We start from the raw sequence: 23,968 nt of genomic DNA, 5'->3' as shown, positions 1-23,968 counted from the left end.
AGAGATTTACACGGTTATCAAAATGTCACACCAGGGTAACCTACACAAAAGTGTTTCTAAAATCTCATATGGGAAAAATTAATGGTGGAAAAACGATTGGAACAATTTCCCTGTTTGACTCCTAGGTGTTATGGGTATTATGACTCATACTGTGGTACTCTATATCACCTGTTTCCTCAAAAATGATCATGCAATCTGGTATCTCTATCTGGTCATACTCACTGTCATCAGCATATTAGGGCGTTTTTAGGCAGAACTGTGTGTAACCATGAAAATATAATACAGTTCATTCCCTCTGTAAACCAAAACTAAATGTAAAACTAGCTTCGTAAATACTACATATCCCAATATGCAATGTGCCTCTTCCCGCAATGTAATAAATGTTTTAATAACCCGTACAGTAGGTGGCGGAAATACACCAATAGGTGTAGTCTACTATCATGCCCGTAACATGGAACGTTAAAGAAGACGCAATGGGCACGTTCGTAGATTCGCTCTGGCTATCTGCTCCGATCACTCCCGTCTGAGTCTGCAGCGAGCAGAATAACTGATTAATTTACGAACGCACCCAACGTAAGAGACTTCCTATTGCATAGCATGTTGGTACTTGTGTACACTGCTAAATAATATAGCTAGGTTTTAGAGCCACCAGCAGTTATTTTGTGTCATTTCTTGAAATTATATCGATACTGCTACACTTCTATATGTACAAAACTAATTGACGGGCTGAAATTCAACAAACATCGGTATGGCGGAGGGTGTCGGTAACGCAGTGAATCTTCCCCCCGGAGATCCGCAGCTCATCGGGCTCATCGTGGAACATCTCAAGAACCGAGGCCTGTTCGACGAGTTCCGAAGAGACTGCCTGGCAGATGTGGATACAAAGGTAGCTAATCTAACTTTCAACTTTTTCTGACTAGCTATCAACGTTCCTTTAAGTCTGCTATTTAACGTTAGCTAGCAAATAGTTTCCGCTTTATTTGTCCCACGTTGTTGTTTTTAGCTTAGCTTAGCTAACTAGCTAGCCAGCTGTTTGAAATGTTGCGGCTATTGATCAATGGGTAACGTAAATGACGTGCTTCTGTCATTGTTGTCATTAGCCTGCCTACCAGAATCTACGACAGAAAGTTGACAACTTCGTCTCTACTCATTTGAACACTCAAGACTGGAACCCATCAATCAACAAAAATCAAGTGCGAAATGTGCTAAGACAAAGCGTCGTGCAGTGAGTAGCTACTATATATGATTATAATTATGCTTGTAAATGTCTAATGCATTGTAATTGTTGACAGTACATAACAATTAAATCACTTTCTCAAGCCAAAAACAGTGCCATCGGCACATGAATGATTAAGATCATGTACCCAGTCTGGATTGCAAGCAGGTGTTCCTGCTAATGCCAGTATTTTTTTATTTCACCTTTATTTAACCAGGTAAGCTATTTGAGAACAAGTTCTCATTTACAACTACAACCTGGCCAAGATAAAGCAAAGCAGTGCGACACAAACAGCAACACAGAGTTACACATGGAATAAACAAGAATACAGTCAATAACACAATAGGAAAAAAGAAAGTCTATATACAGTGTGTGCAAATTGCGTGAGGAGGTAGGCAATAAATAGGCCATAGTAGCGAAGTAATTACAATTTAGCAGATTAACACTGGAGTGATACATGAGCAGAGGATGATGTGCAAGTAGAGATACTGGTGTGCAGAAAAGTAAATAAAAACAATATGGTGATTAGGTGGGCTATTTACAGATGGGCTATGTACAGCTGCAGCGATCGGTTAGCTGCTCAGATAGCTGATGTTTAAAGTTAGTGAGGGAAATATAAGTCTCCAGCTTCAGCGATTTTTGCAATTCGTTCCAGCTGCCAGTGCAGCAGAGAACTGGAAGGAAAGGTGGCCAAAGGAGGTGTTGGCTTTGGGGATGACCAGTGAGATATACCTGCTGGAGCGTGTGCTACGGGTGGGTGTTGTTATCGTGACTAGGGAGCTGAGATAAGGCGGAGCTTTACCTAGCATAGATTTATAGATGACCTGGAGCCAGTGGGTCTGGTGACGAATATGTAGCGAGGGCCAGCCGACTAGAGCATACAGGTCGCAGTGGTGGGTGGTGTAAGGGGTTTTGGTAACAAAAGGAATGGCACTGTGAAAGACTACATCCAGTTTGCTGAGTAGAGTATTGGAAGCTATTTTGTAGCTGACATCGCCAAAGTCGAGGATCGGTAGGATAGTCAGTTTTACTAGGGTAAGTTTGGCGGCATGAATGAAGGAGGCTTTATTGCGAAATAGAAAGCCGATTCTAGATTTGATTTTGGTTTGGAGATGTTTAATATGAGTCTGGAAGGAGAGTTTACATTCTAGCCAGACACCTAGGTATTTGTAGTTGTCCACATATTCTAGGTCAGAACCGTCCAGGGTAGTGATGCTAGTCGGGCGGGCGTGTGCGGGCAGCGAAAGGTTGTAAAGCATGCATTTGGTTTTACTTGCATTTAAGAGTATTTGGAGGCCACAGAAGGAGTGTTTTATGGCATCGAAGCTTGTTTGGAGGTTAGTTTGGAGGTTAGTTAACACCGTGTCCAAAGACGGGCCAGATTTATACAGAATGGTGTCGTCTGTGTGGAGGTGGATATATCATTGATATATATACAGAGAAAAGAGTCAGCCTGAGAATTGAACCCTGTGGTACCCCCATAGAGACTGCCAGAGGTTCGGACAACAGGCCCTCCAATTTGACACACTGGACTCTGTCAGCGAAGTAGTTGGTGAACCAGGCGAGGCAGCCATTTGAGAAACCAAGGCTATTGAGTCTGACGATAAGAATGCAGTGATTGAGTAGAGTCGATGAAGATGGCTGCACAGTACTGTCTTTTATCGATGGCGGTTATGATATCGTTTAGTACCTTGAGCGTGGCTGAGGTGCACCCGTGACCAGCTCGGAAGGTACGGTGGGATTCGAAATGGTCAGTGATCTGTTTATTAACTTGGCTTTCGAAGACTTTAGAGTGGCAGGGCAGGATGGATATAGGTCTATAACAGTTTGGGTCTAGAGTGTCACCCCCTTTGAAGAGGGGGATAACTGCGGCAGCTTTCCAATCATTAGGGATCTCGGACGATATGATAGAAAGGTTGAACAGACTGGTAATAGAGGTTGCAACAATGGAGGTGGATAATTTTAGAAAGAGAGGGTCCAGATAGTCTAGCTGATTTGTACTGGTTCAGGTTTTGCAGCTCTTTCAGAACAGCTGCTATCTGGATTTGGGTGAAGGAGAAGCTGGGGAGGCTTGGGCAAGTAGCTGCGGGGGCGGAGCTGTTGACCGGGGTTGGGGTAGCCAGGAGGATAGCATGGGCAGCCGTAGAGAAATGCTTATTGAAATTTTCGATTATCATTGATTTATCGGTGGTGACCGTGTTACCTAGCCTCAGTACAGTGGACAGCTGGGAGGAGGTGCTCTTGTTCTCCATGGACTTTACAGTGTCCCAAAACATTTTGGAGTTAGAGCTACAGGATGCAAATTCCTGTTTGAAAAAGATAACCTTTGCTTTACTGACTGACTGTGTGTATTGGTTCCTGACTTCCCTGAACAGTTACATGTTGCGGGGGCTATTCGATGCTATTGCAGTCCGCCACAATATGTTTTTGTGCTGGTCAAGGGCAGTCAGGTCTGGAGTGAACCAAGGGCTATATCTGTTCTTAGTTCTACATTTTTTGAAAGGGGCATGCTTATTTAAGATGGTGAGGAAATTACTTTTAAAGAACGACCAGGCATCCTCGACTGACGGGATGAGGTCAATATCCTTTCAGGATACCCGGGCCAGGTCGATTAGAAAGGCCTGCTCGCAGAAGTGTTTTAGGGAGCGTTTGACAGTGATGAGGGGTGGTCGTTTGACCGCGGACCGATAGCAGATGCAGGCAATGAGGCTGAGATCCTGGTTGAAAACAGCAGAGGTGCATTTGGAATGCAAGTTGGTCAGGATAATATCTATGAGGGTGCCCATGTTTACAGATTTAGGGTATATGTGACAGTCATATGTATTGTCTCTGTGGTGTGTCAGGTCAGGCATGCTGGAGTCCGGAGTGGACAGAATCATCACCCAGGTGGTGGATCCCAAGCTTAACCACACCTTCAGGCCCCACATTGAGGAAGCCATTCACGACTTCCTGTCTGCTGAGAAGAAGGAGGAGGGTCCATCCAACACTCCATCAGAGACAGAACAGCAAGAGGCTCCAAGCCACACTGGACCCAAAACACCATGAGGTCAGTGTGTCACACCTGTGGTCAAGATTGCTGAAATCAACATAAACATACAAATCATGGGGAAAACTATAGGTATTGAACTATAATCTCCTCAGAATGTTTCAGGTTCTCAGTTTGTCATTTATCTTTATTTCAGGTGCAGAGAAACGTCTTCTGCTAAAGGTAGACTTTTCTAGAGCTCCATCAGACTGGACAAGGAACTCCAACTTTAAAAACTAGTGTGGAGGAATCATGGCGCAAGAGGTTTCCACAACTCTTAGTCATTCTTCATGTGGAGAAACCAAGCCATGGATTTTAGCTGTCAATGCTGGACATGTGTACCAACTACCAAGTCACAGGAGGAATTGTGCAAAATAACACTTTATTGTGTAGCTAGCACAATTGGCTAAATATACCATCGTTTACTTCCAGATAAAGTTGTATGAATTGCTCTGATTTAAATTGCATTTGTGGTTATTGAATTAACAATAGAATGGTCACTTTTATTTCTTAAAACCCAGAAGTAGTCATTGTTCGTAATGTTTGCAAACTGATTTTATCCCCTAATGTTTTGCCACTTTTTTTTTGTGAATTTTGTAAATAAATGTTTTCAACAAATGATTTGGTAGAAATGTTTACACTGCCCTTTCATTTTTAAACTGGGTCAATAGAAAATGTGCTGTACTGGCCATGGTAAGACATCATTGCTGAGTTAGCCTAGATTAAATTATCCATACCTCTGCTACATCTGACTATAGTCTTATTAGATTAGAATGTTCTCAGCATTATTATCCAATTTGGAGCCATCCAGAGGAAAATCAGTGAGATCTCTTGAGGGGAGGGAGGTGCAATGTGTTTCTTATAGAGCACACAGTCCTGGGAAAAACCTTAGCCATAAAAGTGTGCTACAGTCTTTGCCAATTTGAGACTTGACATCTGGAGTACAACCCAGGATATGAAACTAGCTCCCAGGGGGGATCCAACAGGCTGCCTCTGACAGGTTTGTTGGCATTTCTCTGGGCAGACAGGGTGCAAGGTGATTGGCATGGTATGTTGCTGTCTCCACAGCCATGCTATATTTCTCTTGCTACCCTCGGCCATGTAGGAGAGGCTTAGCTCAATGGCCCTAAGATGCAGCCCCCAGGAAGGGGACGAGGGGCTCTGGATGAGCTGTGCAGAGTGTTCCCACCTGGCTGGGACAAAGGTTAAATTGATAGAGCTGCTTCTGTCTTTCACCAATTCGCCTTTGAGGACGTGCAGACTAGCAGGCCCTCTATGCTGCATCACTGAGAACTGGCAAGCAGGTCTTTCTGTTGTCTTTAAAAAAAATATCAGATACTTCCACACACCCGACACAACAGAATGAGTTTTCTTCGCTCTCCTGGTCTTTGTACAAGTAGTAGGATACAAGTCCGAAGGAAATTATATATACACTCCTCTGTATTTATTTGGACAGTGAAGCTAAAACATTTATCTTGGCTCTATAATCCAGTATTTTGGATTTTGAGATCAAATGTTTCATGACTACAGAATGTTACCTTTCATTTGAGGGTATTTTCATACATATGTTTTACCGTTTAGAAATGATAGCACGTTATGTATCTAGTCCCCCCATTTGAAGGTGTCTGGCATACATTTCTTTTAAACAAATTTGCATATGTAGATACATGGGCACAAAGATCATACCCCCGAGACATGCTAACCACTCAATTTGACCAATAACAGTGGAGGTTAGCCTTTTTTGGGGGGTATGATATTTATACCTCTAACTTTCTCACTCAACATTATTCACGTTTCATTCATGATTATCTGTAATCATGGGAGCATCCACGTTGATGTGGAAGTGTTCAGAAACATATTCTATTCTTATTTACCATAAAAGTGACTCCAAAATGATTTACCATTTATGTCTATTAGACACAACATAATGTGAAACACAACCAAAACAAACTGCAAACACATCCAAGTTTGTAGAGTCACAAGCTTGATGTAGTAATTTTGTGCTAGGGCTATGGGACCAAATACTACACTTTTGACCACTTATATACACATATAAGGGGATTTGCCCAAATACGTATGACACCTTCAAATGGGGGGGACAAGAAAAATAAAGTACTTTCATTTCTAAACGGTAAAAAAATATGAAAATAACATCAAAATACAAGGTGACAATCTGTACTGTCCCCTCATATGAAACAGTTGATCGCAAATCCAAAATGCTGGAGTATAGCGCCAAGTGAAAAGCTTTAGCTTCACTGTCTGAAAAAACACATTGGGGAGTGTAGTAGATCGATAAGGGCAAGTGGAAAGTGGATACTAGTGACATATTGGACATTGAATATAGCTAATTTGTTGGTTGCTAAGAGAAGTGACACCTAGTGAAAGCTGATCTTGTCCTGATTTTAACACCACAATTGTCAGCTGTCTGGCGTGAGTAATCAGAAAGCAGGGCGAGGAATTGAACGACCTGGCTCCGTTGCGCTCTAGCTGGAAGTCTCTCGTCCTCACTCCCTCTAGTCCGTGTTATGCAGGTCATAGTATGTGGTTGGGATTATCGACTAACACTCTTTGTATTAAGTCAAGTAAAGCCACTTATTACACACGCATAATACCAGTAACTCAGTTAAAAGCCATGGCAACTTACGACCAGAAGGTCTGAACACACTCGTTTTTTATCCTGAATAGTAAAGGTCAAGTGGTGACCAAGTTGTGTTTCAGAACTCTCACAACAACTGCATCTTCCTCCCACACAATGGAGGAGTACTGTGCAGTGTACAGGGCAACACAAGGCCGTGCTAAAGCAGATGCTTTGGCAGTATCTCAAATGTAAGACAAAACCCACAAAGGGGGCATAGTGATCCAAACTAGCTAAGGGACATCATCCTCTAGCTGTGTCTCTGGAGTCTGGCTTGACATAGCTGACAAAGTATGATGTATCATTTCTGGCGAAGAACAATGTATGCAACCAATACAACAGGAAGGGGTATTAATTGGGAGATAGCTGGTCACCTGTGGGGTTCCTTTTTGTGCCTCGGCTCGGGCACTGGCCACTCCCACTATTTTGTCTATACTCGGGCAACAAATCATGACATGCAATCATGACTCCCTAATTGGAATTTTTCATATTGCATAATGATAACGATAAATTCAAAGGTTTTTAATCATATTTGTAGGACATAGCAAGTAAATAATTTATCATCAAGTGTAAAAAACTCAAATCCACAGATGTACCTAATCACTCACTGATGAGAGAGGACACCAGTACAAATACAAATAAGAGCGTCTGCTAAATGACTAAAATGTCAAATGCAAATGACACACATGGTTGTACAGTGCATTGTGTAAGGAACCAAGTGACACAGCACATTTAGCCTTAGATCTGCAGCAATTCAATTTGGGGTCCTTGGGGGGCACAGGTAACGTGAACTTGTGTGTTCACTGCACATCTTGGGTTGGGAAGTCTCAGTTGTCGTTGCATTTGTCTTCTGGACATTATAAATCACCAGAGTTCTTATTGAAAGAGGACAGAGGGGGGATAAAGTCACCCCCCCCCCACGCCCCTCCCCTTACCCGCATTAGAGCACAGCTGCACATTGGTCCCAGAGGTGGCTCTCAGAGGCCCAAGCCACAACAATTAAATCCCCGTTCCTCTGCAAAGCCTTAGTGCATCTGTTCATTTTATTGCCCTTCAGATTTTTATCACACATCATTCATTACATAAAGTGGCACACTGAGGTTGCCCGATCCAGGCAAGGTCACTTTTACCACTAGGCACAAGTTCCTCAGTCTCTTCTCTCCACTTCAGCCAGGGAATATGCAGACATAATGTGTATTCAAATCTGTGGTGTAGTGATTAGGGAGCAAAAAAAACTGTAGAAAAGAAATAATACAAAATACTAAGCTATAGTTAACTGACAAAATAAAGGAAACACTTGAGTAAATGAGGGATACAAAGTATATTGAAAGCAGGTGCTTCCACACAGGTGAGGACCATGAGTTAATTAACATCCCATCATGGTTAGGGTCATGTTTAAAAATGCTAGGCAGGCAATTCTTTTGGCTACCATGGCCATGCCTCCATAGGATGACATTGTCCCCATCCACAGGGCACAAGTGGTCACTGAATGGTTTGATGAACAAGGCTGTCTCAGTTACCAGATCTCAACCCAACTGAACACTAGAGTGGTGCCTGAGACAGCGCTTTCCACCACCATCAACAAAACACCAAATTATGGCATTTCTCATGGAAGAATGGTGTTGCATTCCTCCAATAGAGTTCCAGACACCCGCAGAATATATGCCAAGGTGCATTGAAGCTGCTCTGGCTTGTGGTGGCCCAACACCCAATTAATTAAGAAACGTTATATTGGTGTTTCCTGTATTTTGTCAGTTACCTGTATATTGCGTTCACATTTATTTTGTTGAAATTGCATTATTTTATACTAATACTAATTGCTCAGAGAAAGAGACTTTGTTTAACAGGTAATATACAAAATTATTGGCACCCCTGTACTAAAACACCCTCTGCGAGGATAAATAAAAAGCCTTTTTCTCAATTGTTTTATGAGTTGGAGAACACATTGGGAGGGATCTTAGACCATTGCTCCATACAGAATCTTTCCAGATCCTTGATATCCATCGTCTGCGTTTATGGACTGCTATCTTCAATTCAAACCACAGGTTTCTGAGGTGGCCATTGCGAAATGTAGATTTAGTGGTCAATTAACCATTTCTTTGACGATTTTGATGTGTGCTTGAGGTTATTGTCTTGCTGGAAGATCCACTTGCAGCCAATTTATCAGCCTCCTGACAGAGGCAACCAGGTTTTTGGCTAAAAGTTGATGATGCCGTTGACCTTAAGGGCCCCAGGACCAGTAGAAGCAAAATAGCCCCAGAACATCAAACATCAAACATCCACCATCATATTTTACAGTAGGTATGAGATACTTTTCTGCATATGCTTCTGTTTTTCGACACCAAACCCACCCCTGGTGTGTGTTTTAGACGTTTTAGAAAAAGGCTCAGTATCGTTATCCCCACAATGGGAGAGTGCTCTAGTACTGAATTCAGCGGTGCCAATCATTTTGACCCCCATATTCTTTAGATTTGTTTTTATTGCTTGTTAAACCAAACCTCTTTCTCTGAGCAAATGTATTAGCAGAAAATAATATCATTTTCCAAAAAATGTTTTGCATACAATATAACAGTATTTGAATGATTTATTTTAAAGGCCTACAGTCTTTTTTGCACATCTTCATCAACGTTGCCAATCATTGTGGACCTGACTGTATGCATGGTGAATATGTTAGCAAATTTATGATTTCTATCATTTTTGGAAAGTTATATTTTGAAGTAATTAGTTGCGGAATAAGGACTCAATAAGGACAGAGGATAGCTGCTGGCTACAGTTTATATATATTTTTTAAAATGAGGATCAATTCATTATTCATGTGGTCCTTCTGTAGCTCAGTTGGTAGAGCATGGTGCTTGTAACGCCAGGGTAGTGGGTTCAATTCCCGGGACCACCCATACGTAGAATGTATGCACACATGACTGTAAGTCGCTTTGGATAAAAGCGTCTGCTAAATGGCATATATTATTATTACACATAGAGAATTATTAGCAGGCCTATATACATATTAGGCAATTGTATTCATTGTACATTTTATTTTAAAAAATATTATGAATTCGGCCATTACAAGCACATTCTGCTGTTTCTCAGAGTGAGAAAGAAGAAAGTAAGCTCGTAACATGAGCACAGCTTGGCTATTCTATTCATCTGCAGATGTCAGCGCTGATGTAATTTCATTGATTTATCCACTTGTTTTTGGCATGAGTCTGAAGCACAATGCCCTAACAGGGCAAAGTGTATGCAACTCACATGTTTAATGTCAGGCAATGTGCAGATTTGAGTAGACGTTGTGTGTAGTGGGCCCTGTTGTCTTTTCCCACGTGCTTAGGGGCCGCTAGTAGGGGACAGGACAAATACTCTCTCTGTATGCATTGTCATGACCTACTGTATCACAGTGGAACACAAACCAGGTGCCTTCAACACTATCAGAACGTTTTATTTGAGTGTCTCACAGAGTTCATTCTCGACCCACATCTTCCATCTCTTCACTCCAATAATTTCCAACTCCAACAACATCATCATGTGAGAGACATGGGGTACAAGAATGCACATGAACGTTGTGTGTTTGAGACAATGTGTAGGCATATGTTTCTAGGGCAGGGGTCGTTCAGTGGGGGATCAACACAAAGGTTGCCTGAAGTTGGAACTGATCTCTTTGGTTGTTTTGAAAGCTCTCTGCGAGGACGAAAGAGCTGGACAGTCACCAGTCCGAACATGGGGCCCACTATGTGTAAAACCACACAAACACACACACGAGACCTCTTCGCCCCCTTCCCAAAACAAAACAACAGCTCCCCCTCCCATCTTCAATCGCCCAGGGCCGGGGGGAGGAGACCGGAGATCACCATATCTGTGTGGCGTTACTCCACTGGGACCCTGTGATGTCATCATGGCGTGCGGCACATGATCATGCTGCCCTTGGGCTTTACTAAACTGTCACAAAGTCCAGGGGGATCGTTCACAAAAACAGGTTTTGCACCCTGGGACTTTCATCCAATGTGCCAGTCTCTGCTTCAAGACAGCACGCCCTTTGGATTTTTCCCCATAACACACAAGAAGCTGTTCTGTTCGACGAACAGTTCTTCTCGCAGCAAGATGCCCTAACCGGGCAAAGTGTATGCAACTCACGACTCTCCTGTGAGGAGTAGGGAGGCAGGTGAAATGTCGCTATGATTAAGGGCTGGTTAACATGTGATGATGAAAGGACCTTAGGTAAGAATGCTGGATTTGGCCAAAGCACTGCCTTAGATCCATCTTCTGCTAAAGTGAGTAATGAAGGTTGGATAGAAAGCGCATGTACTGTAATTCTCTAACACGCTTGGCTGAAACCATAGCCAATAGAACGGCAGTCTTGACTGAGAGCTCCCATAGCTCAAGTGAAGACAGGCTCAAATGGTGGAGTCATAAATGATCGTAGGACAACATCTAACTCCCATGAGGGTACTGAAGGGGCCTTGGGTGGCCGTAGCCTGAGAGCACCTTTCATGAATTGCGATACTAGAGGGTGTGCCTGTAGTAATGCATCCGCAATCTGGTCATGATCCATAGAGATGGCTGCCGTACACACTTTCATTTGTAGATGGGGACTTCCCTGCAGCCATAAGCTCCTGGAGGAAAGTCAAAATGACAGAAATTGGGCAGGAAGTTAACAATTCTGCATGGTCGACACACCACTTCCTGAACACATTTCCCTTGTAGGAATACAGGGTTTGCGTAGAGGATGCCTTGGCTGCCTAAATTGTATCCATTACCAAAGAGAGCAACCCTGCAGCTACAAGGCAGTTACTTTCAGGGGCCACATCCACAACTTCAGTATGCTGGTTTGGGGTGCCAACGCTTGCCGTCCGCTTGTGGCATGAGGTCCGCTCGAAGCGGGAGTTCCCATGGCTGGGAGGTTGTCAGCTGTACAAGGTCTGAAAACGAGTGATGCTGTGGCCTATGTGAAGCAACAAGCATAACTTACACACTCTCAAGTCTGATCTTCTTCGAGACCCGAGGGAGCAAGGACATTGGTGGAAACGCATACAGCAGCCCCCTTGGCCATCTGTGTGATATGGCATCGCCCCAAGTGGGCCTCCAGGACCCTTGGAGAACTGCATAGGACAATGGGTTGAATCTTGCGATGCAAACAGATCGGTGACGTCCCTTCTGAATCGCGCCCAGATCCTCTCCACCACAGAGGAAGAAGGCCTCCTCTGGAGAAGAGGTTCTGCTGCCTGATTCTCCACCCCTGGCAGGTGTATTGCTCTCAGGTGTCTGTTTGCCCAAAGCAGTAGCTCCTTTGCTAGTGCAGTGTCATTGACCTCAATCCTTCCCGGGTGGTTGATGTGTGCAACCACGGTTGTGTTGTCTGTCCATATCAGTGAATGTTGTCTTCTCAATACTGGGAGGAAGTGCCAGAGTGCAAGGTGAACCACCTTGAGCTCCAGTACATTGATGTGGGCCATTGTCCATGGTGCTGACCATACACCATGGACCCCAGACTACTCCCCATCCCTGTAGGGAGGCTCTGTGTTCAAAGACCCGGTTGTGAACTGGGCATAGGAGAACTCCACTGGGAGTTTGATGTGCTAGGCACCACCATTGTATGGCTCTCCAGTAACTCATTGAAATTGTCCGATTTTTGTGTTTGTCCCTTTTGGGACATATATTATGTCTGTTGTACCAGCATTGTATTGGCCACATGTGGAGCAAGCCCAATGGTACAACATGGACTGCAGCAGCTTGGAGGCCTAGGAGCCTCTGACTATAGTGCTGATACCTGTTTTTTTTTTTCAATTTGAATGTCAAAAGAAAATTTGTCAAAGATACCACTTTTTCTGGAGAATGTTGCTCGCATGATTTGAGCTTACCGTGTCAAGGCCAGGAAGTGGACACACTGAGTATGGACCAGAGAGCTCTTTTCCAAGTTCATTGTTAGTCCCAACTCAGAGAGGTCATGTGAGATCATGGATGTGTGTGCCAAAGCTTGGTTTTGTGACCCTGCAAATACACTATATATACATAAAGGTATTTGGATACCCGTTCAAATGAGTGGATTCGGCTATTTCAGCCACACTAGTGCCTGACAGGTGTATAAAATCGAGCACACAGCCATGCAATCTCCATAGACAAACACTGGCAGTAGAATGGCCTTACTGAAGAGCTAAGTGACTTTGAACACGGCACCGTCATACGATACCACCTTTCCAACAAGTCAGTTCATCAAATTTCTGCACTGCTAGAGCTGCCCCAGTCAACTAACTGTAAGTGCTGTTATTGTGAAATGGAAATGTCTAGAAGCAAAAACGGCTCAGCCGCAAAGTGGTAGGAAACACAAGCTCACAGAATGGGACTGGCGTGTGCTGAAGCGCATAGCGTGTAAACATTGTCTGTTCTCAGTTGCTACACTGACTACCAAGTTCCAAACTGCCTCTGGAAGCAATGTCAGCACAATAACTGTTCTTCGGGAGCTTTATGAAATGGGTTTCCATGGCCGAGCAGCCGCACACAAGCCTAAGATCACCATGCTCAATGCCAAGTGTCAGCTGGAGTGGTGTAAAACTCGCTGCCATTAGACTCTGGAGCAGTGGAAACGCGTTCTCTGGAGTGATGAATCACGCTTCACCATTTGGCAGTCTGACGGACGAATCTGGGTTTGGTGGATGCCAAGAGAACGCTACCTGCCCCAATGTATACTGACAACTGTAAAGTTTGGTGGAGGAGGAATAATAGTCTAGGGCTGTTTTTCATGGTTCAGGCTAGGCCCTTTAGTTCCAGTGAAGAGAAATCTTAACGCTACAGCTTACAATGACATTCTAGATGACTCTGTGCTTCCAACTTTGTGGCAACAGTTTGGAGAAGGCCCTTTCCTGTTCCAGCATGACAATACCGTGTGCACAAAGCGAGGTCCATACAGAAATGGTTTGTCGAGATCGGTGTGGAAGAACTTGACTGGCCTGCACAGACCCCTGTATAATAGCAGGAAACTTGCTTTAAAACTGCAACATTTTCTCATAGACTCGTGAGGAAATTTGAAGAATAGCATTAGAAAACTGCACAGAAGGTGTGTGCAAATGTGTAAATGCAGTAGTCCTGCCCTGCGTTGGGCCCTGGGGAAGGCCTGCCTGGCCCTGCAGCCTGTACTCTTTTCTCAGCCTGGTAAAGTGAGTTTATTTGAACAGCAGCAGCAACCCTCCTAAACCCAAACTTATACTACCCTTCTGAGAAGCCTGCTCCTTTTCTTGGCAGCATGCGGGGTCTGTTAAATGTGCCTCTGACGTAAGAGGCTGAGACCATCGTTGCTTTCCTCTGACAGTTCAGATTCACTCTGCAGAGTCAGCATCTGCTGCCACCAGAGACCTGAGACCGGCTCCATTAGGCCCACTGCCTGAGAGCAGCACACACACACAGCACACCCAGAGAACACCACCCCTTAACCACACCGTCAACAGTGTGGTTAATCCTATGTGATTGTGTTGCCACAGCTAATGAGGACTTATGCATGGAGGTCTGGAAAAGCAGGCTATTCAATACCTTCCACCAGTCAGCAACAGCCAATTTTATTGATGACAACTGTTTTCATGAAGTAATTTTGTTTCATCTGACTCCAGAGTGCTTACACAGGTTTTACATGTGGTGGTATCGGTATTACACAAGAGACATATGATGTCGACTGTTTTGAGGACCACATTCTTTGGATGTGTTGGGTGAGAGTCAGAAGGGTAAACAGCATACATTTACTACCGAACAACAGAGTACGGCCAGTCTCCCTGTATCGGTTACCTGCATATGGGAAAAATGGAATTGGACTATTTCACAATCATGATTTGCACAGAGAAATATTATTGTGGGAAAAACCGTGGCTGAGCAAAACCAGAGGTTTCAGATATTCTCTCTTCCAACACTTCAGATTTAAAAAAAAAACAACTGATTTCAAGCAGAGGTCTTAGAAAAACAGAACACTAGGGTAGTAATTAGCCAAAAGCATGGTCAATAGCTTTAGAATGTTACAACTTTTACTTGTTGATAAACCAAACATTGTATTCTTCCAACTCCCTGCTCATAACTCATCCATTGTAGGGTTTTATTGTCTCAAAGTAAGGAACAACCAACCACATTCCATGACAACGCATAGCTATGATTATGTGGTCCTTGTAGTCCACTTCATGGTTGATTGTCATCACCCCTGCCTGACATGCAGTATATAGAGTGCATCCGGAAAGTATTCAGACCCCTTGACTTTTTCCACATTTTGTTACGATTCAATTGTTTGTTTTTCTCATCAATCTACACATAATACCCGATAATGACAAAACAAAACCAGAAATGTTTGCAAATGTAAAAAAAACTACCTAAAAAAACTGAAATGTCACATTTACATAAGTATTCAGACCCTTTACTCATTACTTTGTTAAAGCACCTTTGGCAGCGATTACAGCCTCAAATCTTCTTGGGTAGGACGCAACAAGTTTGGCACACTTGTATTTGGGGAGTTTCTCCCATTCTTCTCTGCAGATCCTCTCATGTTCTGTCAGGTTGGATGGGGAGCGTCGCTGCAGAACTATTATCAGGTCTCTCCAGAGATGTTCGATCGAGTTCAAGTCCGGGCTCTGGCTGTGCCACTCAAGGACATTCAGAGACTTGTCCCGAAGCCACTCCTGCTTTGTCTTGGCTATGTGCTTAGAATTGTTGTCCTGTTGGAAGGTGAACCTTCGCCCCAGTCTGAGGTCCTGAGCAGGTTTTCATCAAGGATCTTTCTGTGCTTTGCTCCGTTCATCTTTCCCTCAATCCTGACTAGTCTCCCAGTCCCTGCCGCTGAAAAACATACCCACAGCATGATGCTGCCACCACCATGCCTCACCGTAGGGATGGTGCCAGGTTTCCTCCATTCTGGCCAAATAGTTTAATCTTGGTTTCATCAGACCAGTGAATCTTGTTTCTCATGGTCTGACACCTTTGGGTGCCTTTTAGCAGACTCCAAGTGGGCTGTCATGTGTCTTTTACTGAGGAGTGATTGGTGGAGCGCTTCAGAGATGGTTGTCCTTCTGGAAGGTTCTCCCATCTTCACAGAGGAACTCTGGAGCTCTATCAGAGTGACCATCGGGTTCTTGGTCACCTCCCTGACCAAGGCCTTTCTCCCCAGCTCTAGGAAGAGTCTTGGTGGTTCCAAACTTCTTCCATTTAAGAATGATGGAGGCCACTGTGTTCTTGGGGACCTTCAATGCTCCAGAAATGTTTTGGTACCCTTCCCCAGATTTGTGCCTGGACACAATCCTGTCTCAGAGCTCTACAGACAATTCCATCGACCTCATGGCTTGGTTTTTGCTCTGACATTATATAAACATATAAACGTACCTTTCCAAATCATGTCCAGTCAATTGAATTTACTACAACTCCAATAAAATTGTAGAAACATCTCAAAGATGATCAATGGAATCAGGATGCACCTGAGCTCAATATTGAGTCTCATAGCAATGGGTCTGAATTACTTATGTAAATAAAAAAATATATAAAAAAATTATATACATTTGCAAAATCTGTTTTCGCTTTGTCATTATGGGGTATTGTATGTAGAGTGATGATTGTGTTTTTTTATTTCATCAATTTTAGTATAAAGCTGAAATTTAACTAAATGTGGAAAAAGTAATTGACTCTGAATACTTTCCGAATGTACTGTATGTCCCTATTTGACTGGTCTTCAGTGTCACTTATGCTCCTGGCGCCGTTGTGGCACTGAACACTTTCACTAAGGATGTTTAGAGAGTGATATGTCTATGCTATGTAAACACTTGAGCTGTTGTTAATAAAGTAAATATCGGTACATTCAACAGCCGAAACATTCAGCACCCACGCTATTGAGGGAATGAATTAAACTCGGCTTAACTGGAGTTGTGTAATCAGCTTGCGAAATTCTTTCAACCCTAAACCATTTACAGCTTTTCAGAGGGCCAACATTTGACCATATTTGGCCATGGAGGAACATACATATTTGGAGAGAGGGTGAAAGCCGTTGCTGAACTAGCCTTCTGCTGGGAGACAGATAGCTTCTCATCCTGTCCCATTACTGGATCTCACCCATTCTGTAACATTAATATTAGCCTAACTAAATGTAACAGTATAACTTTAGACTGTCCCCTCGCCCATACCCGGGCGCGAACCAGGGACCCTCTGCACACATCAACAACAGTCACCCACGAAGCATCGTTACCCATTGCTCCACAAAAGCCGCGGCCCTTGCAGAGCAAGGGGACTACTACTTCAAGGTCTCAGAGTAAGTGACGTCACCGATTGAAACGCTATTTAGCGCGTACCACCGCTAACTAAGTTAGCCGTTTCACATCCGTTACATACATTTACATTTACATTTACATTTAAGTCATTTAGCAGACGCTCTCATCCAGAGCGACTTACAAATTGGTGCATTCACCTTATGACATCCAGTGGAACAGCCACTTTACAATAGTGCATCTAAATCTTTTAAGGGGGGTGAGAAGGATTACTTTATCCTATCCTAGGTATTCCTTAAAGAGGTGGGGTTTCAGGTGTCTCCGGAAGGTGGTGATTGACTCCGCTGTCCTGGCGTCGTGAGGGAGTTTGTTCCACCATTGGGGGCCAGAGCAGCGAACAGTTTTGACTGGGCTGAGCGGGAACTGTACTTCCTCAGTGGTAGGGAGGCGAGCAGGCCAGAGGTGGATGAACGCAGTGCCCTTGTTTGGGTGTAGGGCCTGATCAGAGCCTGGAGGTACTGAGGTGCCGTTCCCCTCACAGCTCCGTAGGCAAGCACCATGGTCTTGTAGCGGATGCGAGCTTCAACTGGAAGCCAGTGGAGAGAGCGGAGGAGCGGGGTGACGTGAGAGAACTTGGGAAGGTTGAACACCAGACGGGCTGCGGCGTTCTGGATGAGTTGTAGGGGTTTAATGGCACAGGCAGGGAGCCCAGCCAACAGCGAGTTGCAGTAATCCAGACGGGAGATGACAAGTGCCTGGATTAGGACCTGCGCCGCTTCCTGTGTGAGGCAGGGTCGTACTCTGCGGATGTTGTAGAGCATGAACCTACAGGAACGGGCCACCGCCTTGATGTTAGTTGAGAACGACAGGGTGTTGTCCAGGATCACGCCAAGGTTCTTAGCGCTCTGGGAGGAGGACACAATGGAGTTGTCAACCGTGATGGCGAGATCATGGAACGGGCAGTCCTTCCCCGGGAGGAAGAGCAGCTCCGTCTTGCCGAGGTTCAGCTTGAGGTGGTGATCCGTCATCCACACTGATATGTCTGCCAGACATGCAGAGATGCGATTCGCCACCTGGTCATCAGAAGGGGGAAAGGAGAAGATTAATTGTGTGTCGTCTGCATAGCAATGATAGGAGAGACCGTGTGAGGTTATGACAGAGCCAAGTGACTTGGTGTATAGTGAGAATAGGAGAGGGCCTAGAACAGAGCCCTGGGGGACACCAGTGGTGAGAGCGCGTGGTGAGGAGACAGATTCTCGCCATGCCACCTGGTAGGAGCGACCTGTCAGGTAGGACGCAATCCAAGCGTGGGCCGCGCCGGAGATGCCCAACTCGGAGAGGGTGGAGAGGAGGATCTGATGGTTCACAGTATCGAAGGCAGCCGAAAACACTGGGGCCTTCCCTAGGGCTCTGCTACTACTGAGGGAAGTATGCCATTATTCCCCGACCTCAGTACACAGCCGTGAATGATAGATGCTTTGTAAACCTCAGACCCCCCTCTCCTTACCAGGCAGCTGGGAGTAATGCTAATGATATTAACTAAGCCAATTGGAGTTCTCCAAACAAACACATTGGACGTCTCAAATTAAGCACCTTACTGCTGAAAGCAAAGACAAATTGTTTTGAAATGTGTCTATGACGTCTGAGTTGAAGATGCTGGTTGTGGGCATTTCTGTGGTCCCCTGTAACTCAGTTGGCAGCGCCAAGATAGTGGGTTCGATTTCCAGGACCACCCATGCATAAAATGTATGCATGAATGACTACGTCGCTTTGGATGACAGCGTCTGCTGAATGTGAAAATATAAAAGCAACCATTTTAAAGATTTTACTGAGTTACAGTTCATGTATGGCAAGCAGCCAATTGAAAACAATTAATTAGGCCCTAATCTATGGATTTCACAACTCGGAATACAGATATGCATCTAGTGTTGGTCACAGATACCTTTAAAAAACAACTAGGATCAGAAAAACAGTCCGTATCTGGTGTGACCACCATTTGTCTCATGCAGCATGACATCTCCTTCGCATAGAGTTGATCAGGCTGTTGATTGTGGCCTGTGGAATGTTGTCCTACTCCTCTTCAATGGTCGTGCAAAGTTGCTGGATATGGGCAGGAACTGGAACACGCTGTTGAACACGTCGATTCAGAGCATCCCAAACATGCTCAATGGGTGACATGTCGGATGAGTATGCAGGCCATGGAAGAACGGGGGAATTTTCAGCTTTCAGGAATTGTGTACAGATCCGTGCGACATTTGGCCGTGCATTATCATGCTGAAACATGAGGTGATGGCAGCGGATGAATAGCACGACAATGGGCCTCAGGATCTCATCACGATATCTCTGTACATTCAAATTGCCACCGATAAAATGCAATTGTGTTCATTGTGCATAGCTTATGCCTGCCCATATCATAACCCCACTGCCACCATGAGGCACTCTGTTCACAACGTTGACATCAGCAAACCGCTCACCCAAACAACACCATACACACTGTCTGCCATCTGCCCAGTACAGTTGAAACCGGGATAAATCCGTGAAGAGCACGCTTCTCCAGTCTACCAGTGGCCATCGAAGGTGAGCATTTCCCCACTGAAGTCAGTTACGACACCGAACTGCAGTCAGGTCAAGACCCTGGTGAGGACGACAAGCATACAGATGAGCTTCCCTGAGACGGTTTCTGACAGTTTGTGCAGAAATTCTTTAGTTGTGCAAGCCCAAGGTTTCATCAGCTGTCCGGCTGGCTGGTCTCAGACCATCCCGCAGGAGAAGAAGCCAGATGTGTAGGTCCTGGGCTGCCTTGATTACAAGTTGTCTACTTGGAGGCCAGTTGGACGTACTGCCAAATTCTCTAAAACAACGTTGGAGGTGGCTTATGGTAAAGAAATGAACATTCAATTATCTAGCAACAGCTCTGGTGAATATTCCTGCGGTCAGCATTCCAATTGCACACTCCCTCAAAACTTGAGACATCTGTGGCATTGTGTTGTGTGTCAAAACTGCCCATTTTAAAGTGGCCTTTAGTTATTCCCACCACAAGGTGCACCTGTGTAATGATCATCCTGTTTAATCAGCTTCTTGATATGTCACACCTGTCAGGTGGATGGATTATCTTGGCAAAGGAGAAATGCTCACGAACAGGGACGTAACCAAATTTGTGTACAAAATTTGTGAGAAATACGTTTTTTGTGCTTTATGGACAATTTCTGGGATATTTTATTTTAGCTCATGAAACATGGGACTAACACTTACCTGTTGCCTTTATATTTTTATTCCGTATATACTGTATATACACATTTCTAAACTGTACCGGAAGAGATTGAATTGTCACTCAAGTGACTTCAAGAGTCCGCTTTAAGGTACAGTGGTTTCAGAAAGTATTCACACCCCTTGACTTAGATTGATATTTGTTTGTCTTTTGTCACTGGCCTACACACAATACTCTATAATTCCTAATTCAAAGTGGAATTATGTTTTTCGAAAATGTTCCTAATTAATACCAAAAATAAAAAGCTGAAATGTCTTGAGTCAATGAGTATTCAACCCCTTTGTTATGGCAAGCCTAAATATGTTCAGGAGTAAACATGTGCTTAACAACTCACATCATAAGTTGTAGGGGCTCAATGTGTACAATAATAGTGTTTAACATTCATTTTGAATGACTACCTAATCTCTGTACACCTACACATACAATTATCTGTAAGGTCCCTCAGTCGAAGCGTGCATTTCAAACACAGATTCAACCACAGAGACCAGTGAGGTTTTCCAGTGCTGGAAAGAAGGGCACCTATTGGTAGATGGGTAAAAAAAAGCAGATATTGAATATCCCCTTGAGCATTAATTACTTTTTGGATGGTTTATCGATACACCCAGTCACTACAAAGATACAGATACTCAGTTGCCAGAAAAGAAGGAAACTGCTCAGGGATTTCACAATGAGGCTAATGGTGACTTTAAAACAGTTACAGAGTTTAACGGCTGTGATAAGAGAAAACTGAGGATGGATCCACAACATTGTAGTTACTCCACAATACTAACCTAGTTGACAGCCTGAAATGAAGGAAGCCTGTACAACAAGGCACTAAAGTAATACTACAAAAGAAATTGCAAAGCAATTGCATTTTTTGTCCTGAATACAAAGTGTTATGTTTGGGACAAATCCAATACAACACATTACCGAGAACCACTCTCCATATTTTCAAGCATAGTGGTGGCTGCATCATGTTATGGGTATGCTTGTAATTGTTAATGACTGGGGCATTTATCAGGATAAAAAAGAAACAGAATGCAGCTAAGCACAGGTCAAATCCTCGAGTGAAAACCTGGTTCAGTCTGCTTTCCACCAGATAATGGGAGATTAATTCACCTCTCAGCAGGACAATAACTACAAATGTTAGAATTTTGTCTGCCACTGACAGGGTATTTTTGGGGGTTGTAAACCCATTTTAATCCCACTTTGTAACACAACAAAGGTGTGTGAATACTTTCTGATGGCCTCCTGAAGTGTGCCTCTGACACACAGTGCCAATATAAGGATGACAGGGGATATGTTTGGCTTGGCACTGAGCCCTGGTAATGGCATCGGATTCTCTCTCACCTCATGTTCCTTTGGGATCCTTTGGCACTATAGGCCACTTTGTCACATTCTGTTTTCCATGGTATGTACTATGCCTCTCATGCAGTTGTAACCTTTAGGCAAGACAGCAAGATATTTCCCACAAATCACTGCCCAGCCTATGGGAACTAAGGCTCCTGACTTCCACTCAACTATTTTGAATAGCACCACTTCACAGTACACACCCCCCCATTGACTATCTCTCCGTGAAAGACTCAAAACTAAGTGACATTTTTCTGGAGTATTGCAAAACTGATCCCTCGAGCATGTCCCTCATGAAGGCTACTACTTTGCAGTTTCCTACCGCCACACTGGCTGTCACGGCACGCTGACATTCTCTCACCCCCGTTAGCTGCCAGATTAATTGAGGCTAGAAGTGATAATCCCACCAGTGTAACTGATTTACAATGTGCTTAGGTTCTTTGGGGGTAAGGGACATTGCTTTCCTGTGCCACTGTATACATTCAGGCAATGGCAATATCATGTGTCCTAGTAGTACACAAGCCTTTGTTACCCATGTCTATGTGCATGCACACTCTTCAAGAAACTACATTTCAACATTTTATTCGGTCTTTTTCAAATGCCACCTCAACAGCAGTAACTACTAGCCTCCATTGTTATAACAAACAGCTCAGCATCTGAAAAACCCAACTCCACCCTTACTTTGTAGTTTCACATCACATAATTCAAAACCATAAATGCATCACTGCGTTGTAATATGAAATATATTACAGCCTTTGACTTCAATACTTTCTCCAATTCTCTAGTACAGTATGGCGAAATGTTATTGAACGCAGGCCATTTAAACTTTGGCCGTGGATGCCTGACATGTGATTGGTCGGCAGCCACAAACGACAGCACCTGTTTAGCGCCTTCATTAAAACTGACATAAGAGTTGAGGGAAATATAGGCAGCATCCATTCCCCCGCAATGCTCGTTTTGATTCACGTCGCTACTGGAAAGTTATCAATTTAGTTGAATTTAATACATTTGACAAATAAAATATTCAAAATGCTATTTTCTTTTTGGAGTGTATTAGTGCGAATGGAGATGCTACTTAAATTTTCTTTGGCGGTCTTTCTTTGTATAGCCTTTCAGCAAGTAAAGGCGACCGACCCAAACGAACTTCACCAAACTCCTCAAGAGAAACAATTGAACCATCAGAAAAGACGACTCTCACTGCAAAACACAGGTATGTTGGCTAAATGTTGCTTGTAGGTTATAGCTACTGCCTCGTACTTGTATGTCTGAAATGCGGATTATACATTCACCAGATAGTCTAAAGTTTCACACGTTTTCATAAAATGGTGTGCACAATGCCCTTGTGACTCTCCGGTCGTATTCTTTTTAGGCCACATGAAACTATTTCACTGTGAAAAGTTTTTACAAAATGTTCCCCGAAATGACCTGTGTTAGAATTTGGTTTTATAGTGTCGTCCTACGCAGGTACGCAGTGATCTCTAGTTCTGTCACTTCACTGTAATTCAATGCGCCAAGTGACCAACTCTTATCCAAGCACATTCCCGTTGAAATGCCAACACAAGCTCTGACAGCAAGCTGTTCTTACCCCCGGCGCAGCCACACACCACCGTGAATATGTTGACGACGCCTTTTTTTTAATACCCTGGGTTTATGTAATCATTCAATGTAATGACGCGGGGACATGCACAACTCGCGAATCGTGGTTCCACACGTGCCTAGTCTTCAGCAGTGTTTATTTAGTTTTTGCAGGGTATAGGCGCAGTGGCGATTTTTAGCATGTAAATCTTGGCGCTCCTATTTTCTGCTGGCCTGCCCCACCACGACAAAAGCAATGAGTTTAGGCTGAAACACCTGCATTTTGGAGCTGCCTGTTTTGCAAGCAGCTTTATTAACTCAATTATATGTTTTTTACATTGTTTACAAACTGATGTGACATGCTTTTAAAAAATGTAGCACTAAGAGATATGGCCCTTGGTTCACCTCAGACTTGACTGCCCTTGACCAGCACAAAAACATCCTGTGGCGTTCTGCATTCGCATCGAATAGCCCCCGCGATATGTAACTTTTCAGGCAAGTCAAGGACCAATATACAATGTCAGTTAGGAAAGCGAAGGCTAGTGTTTTTCAAACAGATTTGCATCCTGTAGCACTAATTCCAAAAAGTTTTGGGACACTAAAGTCCATGGAGAATAAGAGCACCTCCTCCCAGCTGCCCACTGCACTGAGGCTAGGAGACACTGTCACCCCCGAAAACTCTACGATCTGCAGCAACTTGACCTCTTTCGTATCA

The 23,968-nt window shown here is 43.9% G+C and overlaps 1 protein-coding gene across 1 annotated transcript in view; it reads left to right on the top strand.

The window, feature by feature from the left end:
- Positions 1-238: 238 nt before the first annotated feature.
- The window catches only part of LOC118391747 (uncharacterized), a 32,999-nt gene continuing 9,269 nt past the window's right edge, over positions 239-23,968 (top strand). The window contains exons 1-4 of the mRNA XM_052457555.1: positions 239-886; positions 1,101-1,225; positions 4,060-4,258; positions 22,672-22,888. Of these exons, the coding sequence (XP_052313515.1) occupies positions 749-886; positions 1,101-1,225; positions 4,060-4,258; positions 22,672-22,888 (679 nt within the window). The 5' untranslated portion in view covers positions 239-748. The remainder of the gene's footprint in view (positions 887-1,100; positions 1,226-4,059; positions 4,259-22,671; positions 22,889-23,968) is intronic.

This window comes from Oncorhynchus keta, chromosome 12 (genome assembly GCF_023373465.1).
Source record: "Oncorhynchus keta strain PuntledgeMale-10-30-2019 chromosome 12, Oket_V2, whole genome shotgun sequence".
NCBI classification, from domain to species: Eukaryota; Metazoa; Chordata; class Actinopteri; order Salmoniformes; family Salmonidae; genus Oncorhynchus; species Oncorhynchus keta.
The sequence above is the reverse complement of the archived record's forward strand: the minus strand, read 5'-3'. Positions and strand labels throughout refer to the sequence as shown.